At 34.1% G+C, this 2,671-nt stretch overlaps 1 protein-coding gene across 1 annotated transcript; it reads left to right on the forward strand.

The window, feature by feature from the left end:
* The first annotated feature begins 1,070 nt into the window (after positions 1 to 1,070).
* On the forward strand, positions 1,071 to 2,432 carry LOC131035202 (cytochrome P450 716B1-like). The gene is made up of 3 exons (XM_057966848.2): positions 1,071 to 1,785; positions 1,869 to 2,056; positions 2,136 to 2,432. The coding sequence occupies exons 1-3, from the start codon at positions 1,071 to 1,073 to the stop codon at positions 2,430 to 2,432; spliced, it is 1,200 nt and encodes a 399-aa protein (XP_057822831.2).
* Positions 2,433 to 2,671: the final 239 nt, after the last annotated feature.

Consider the following 2,671-nt stretch of genomic DNA (forward strand, 5'->3'; position numbering starts at 1 on the left):
GCTGCGTAGAATTAACAAATATGCAAGTATTCACGTGAATGTTTTACATGCCTACAAAATGACAAGATGTATAAACAGTCACTTCGGGGGCTGTAATTAATTAATAAAATATTTGTTATCTAGTTAATGGAATGTCAGATGGACCAATAGCTGGAGACTTTGGTGATGTCATATGTCCTTACTTCATTTAATTTGAAAGTCTTTGTTTTGATTAATGATGGAAAGTAATCAAAATATTAAATGATGTATTTGTAATTCTTTATAAAAAAATTTAAAAAAATTTGTTGATAAAAATTAAAATTTATATTTACAAAATTAACATAGATCAATCATATGATAAATAAATCATGTTTTAAATATTTTTTTGTTAAAAAAATTGCATCTTAACTTTTTAAAATGATGGAAATTTATTTTAGTTTACACAATTTTAAAAATTGATTGATTAGAAAGACAGTATTTAATAATTACTTAAGCATTTTATAAACATGGTGAATGCATTAATATTCCAGCCATGGATAGGAACTAATAATAGTTGATGATAAATATTAAATATAGTATAAAATACTATTTAAAGGCTATGTTAGATGTAATTACCAAGAAGTATGATTTCGAAGAAATCGACCAATTATATCATAATTATTCTCCATGAAAATTACTATGCTTTCACCATATTGTTATCAATGGCTTGTTTTGATTAAAGCTTTTGTCTGTCTAGGAGACGGCCATTCCAGCGCAACTTGCTTCGAAAACATAATTAATTTGAAAACTTTTATCATAAAGAAGATATGTTTACTCTCTTATTCATTCCACACAAGAAGAAAAATGGAGTATTCAGCACAGAGCATTCCATTGATAGTCATTGTGTGTTCTAGTTTTCTTGCATTTATAATATTTGTCCTGATAGCCAAAACTTTAAAACTTGGAAACCAAGAAATCTCCCTCCTGGGAATCTGGGCCTTCCTCTGATAGGCCAGACCATTGAATTCCTTAGAGCCCACAAATCCAACACAGGCAAGGACTGGATAGAAGAAAAGGTGAAAAAATATGGCCCCGTCTTCAAAACCTCCTTGATGGGTTGCCCCACTGTCGTCCTCACCGGCCAAACGGGAAATCGCTTTGTTTTTCAGAGTGACGACACTACCATTGCTAACAAGCAGCCCATCTCTTTTTCCAGGATTATTGGAAAGAAGAACATTCTAGAACTCGGTGGAGAAGATCACAAGCGCATGAGAGGTACAATCATGCAGTTCCTCAAACCCGAAGCCTTGCAGAAATTTGTGGGTAGGATGGACTCCGTCATTCAACAGCATTTTCTTCACTGCTGGGAAGGAAAGGAGTTTATTACCGTGCTGCCATTGATGAAAACAATTACTTTCCAGATTGCTTGTGATTTGCTCTTCAGTTTGACTGACACCAAAGAGAGACAAATACTGGGCACAGATTTTACTGAAGCTATTAAGGGCGTGTGGTCGTTTCCCTTGGATTTACCTGGAACAACTTTTCGTTCTGCCTTGAATGCTCGCTCTAGAATATGCAAACGTTTGTGTTCTTTATTACAAGTGAGGAGGGAGGAATTGCAACAAGGAAAGTCCTCCCCTGATCAGGATTTGATGACAACCATGCTGACCATGAGGGATGAAAATGGTGGGGCCCTGACAGAAGAGGAGATCATTGATAATATGATAGCGGTATTGGCAGCTGGTCATGAAACCACATGTACTTTGTTGGTGCATCTTGTGAGACTGTTAGCATTGAATCCAAATATATACCAGAACATCATGCAAGGTATTTTCTTAGATCTTTACTTATTCTTTACTTCATGAAAGGAATTTGATCTATAGAGTATTTGGTGTTGTTTCTTTTGCCAGAACAAAGGCATATTTTGTCGGGAAAAAATCCCACTGAACATCTTCAATGGAAAGATGTTCAAAAGATGAAGTATACATGGAAAGTTGCTCAAGAGACATTACGCTTGATTTCACCAGTTTTTGGTGGATTTAGAAAGGCCATGAAAGATATTGAATTTGGAGGTTATGCAATTCCTAAAGGCTGGCAGGTATTTCATTCTTTACTTTAAAGCACATTCAACATTATTTATTAATTTATTTTTCTAAAATAAATTCTTGTTCTGGTAGTTGTTTTGGGCTGCAACTAGTACACATATGGATGAGGAGATCTTCAAAGAGCCGGATAAATTTGATCCATCTCATTTTAATACCCGTCTTCCACCCTATACTTATATACCATTTGGAGGGGGACATCGCATTTGTCCTGGTTATGATTTCACAAAAATGGAAACAGCGATATACTTGCACCATTTGGTGCTCAACTACAAATGGTCTCTAATGGATCCTAAAGAAAAAATAACATGTGAACCTATGTGTCTTCCTGCTATGGGACTGCCAATCAAGCTTGAAGCTAAGAATGAGTAAAGAGTGGTGTCTGTCTATAAGTTCCACATGCTCTTTCGAATTATATTTTCCAGTTAACTATAATCTATTATTTATATTGTTGTCATTATTACTAGACAGTTATTCTACTATTATTCTTTTTATTTCATTTTCAAATAATATTTATTCTTATTATGCATTGTCAAATTATTTATCACTATAATGATGATAATGATTAGTTTTTCAAGTGGTTACACACACTTGTATTTTTCTTAACAATG

This window comes from Cryptomeria japonica, chromosome 5 (assembly GCF_030272615.1).
Source record: "Cryptomeria japonica chromosome 5, Sugi_1.0, whole genome shotgun sequence".
Taxonomy (NCBI): domain Eukaryota; kingdom Viridiplantae; phylum Streptophyta; class Pinopsida; order Cupressales; family Cupressaceae; genus Cryptomeria; species Cryptomeria japonica.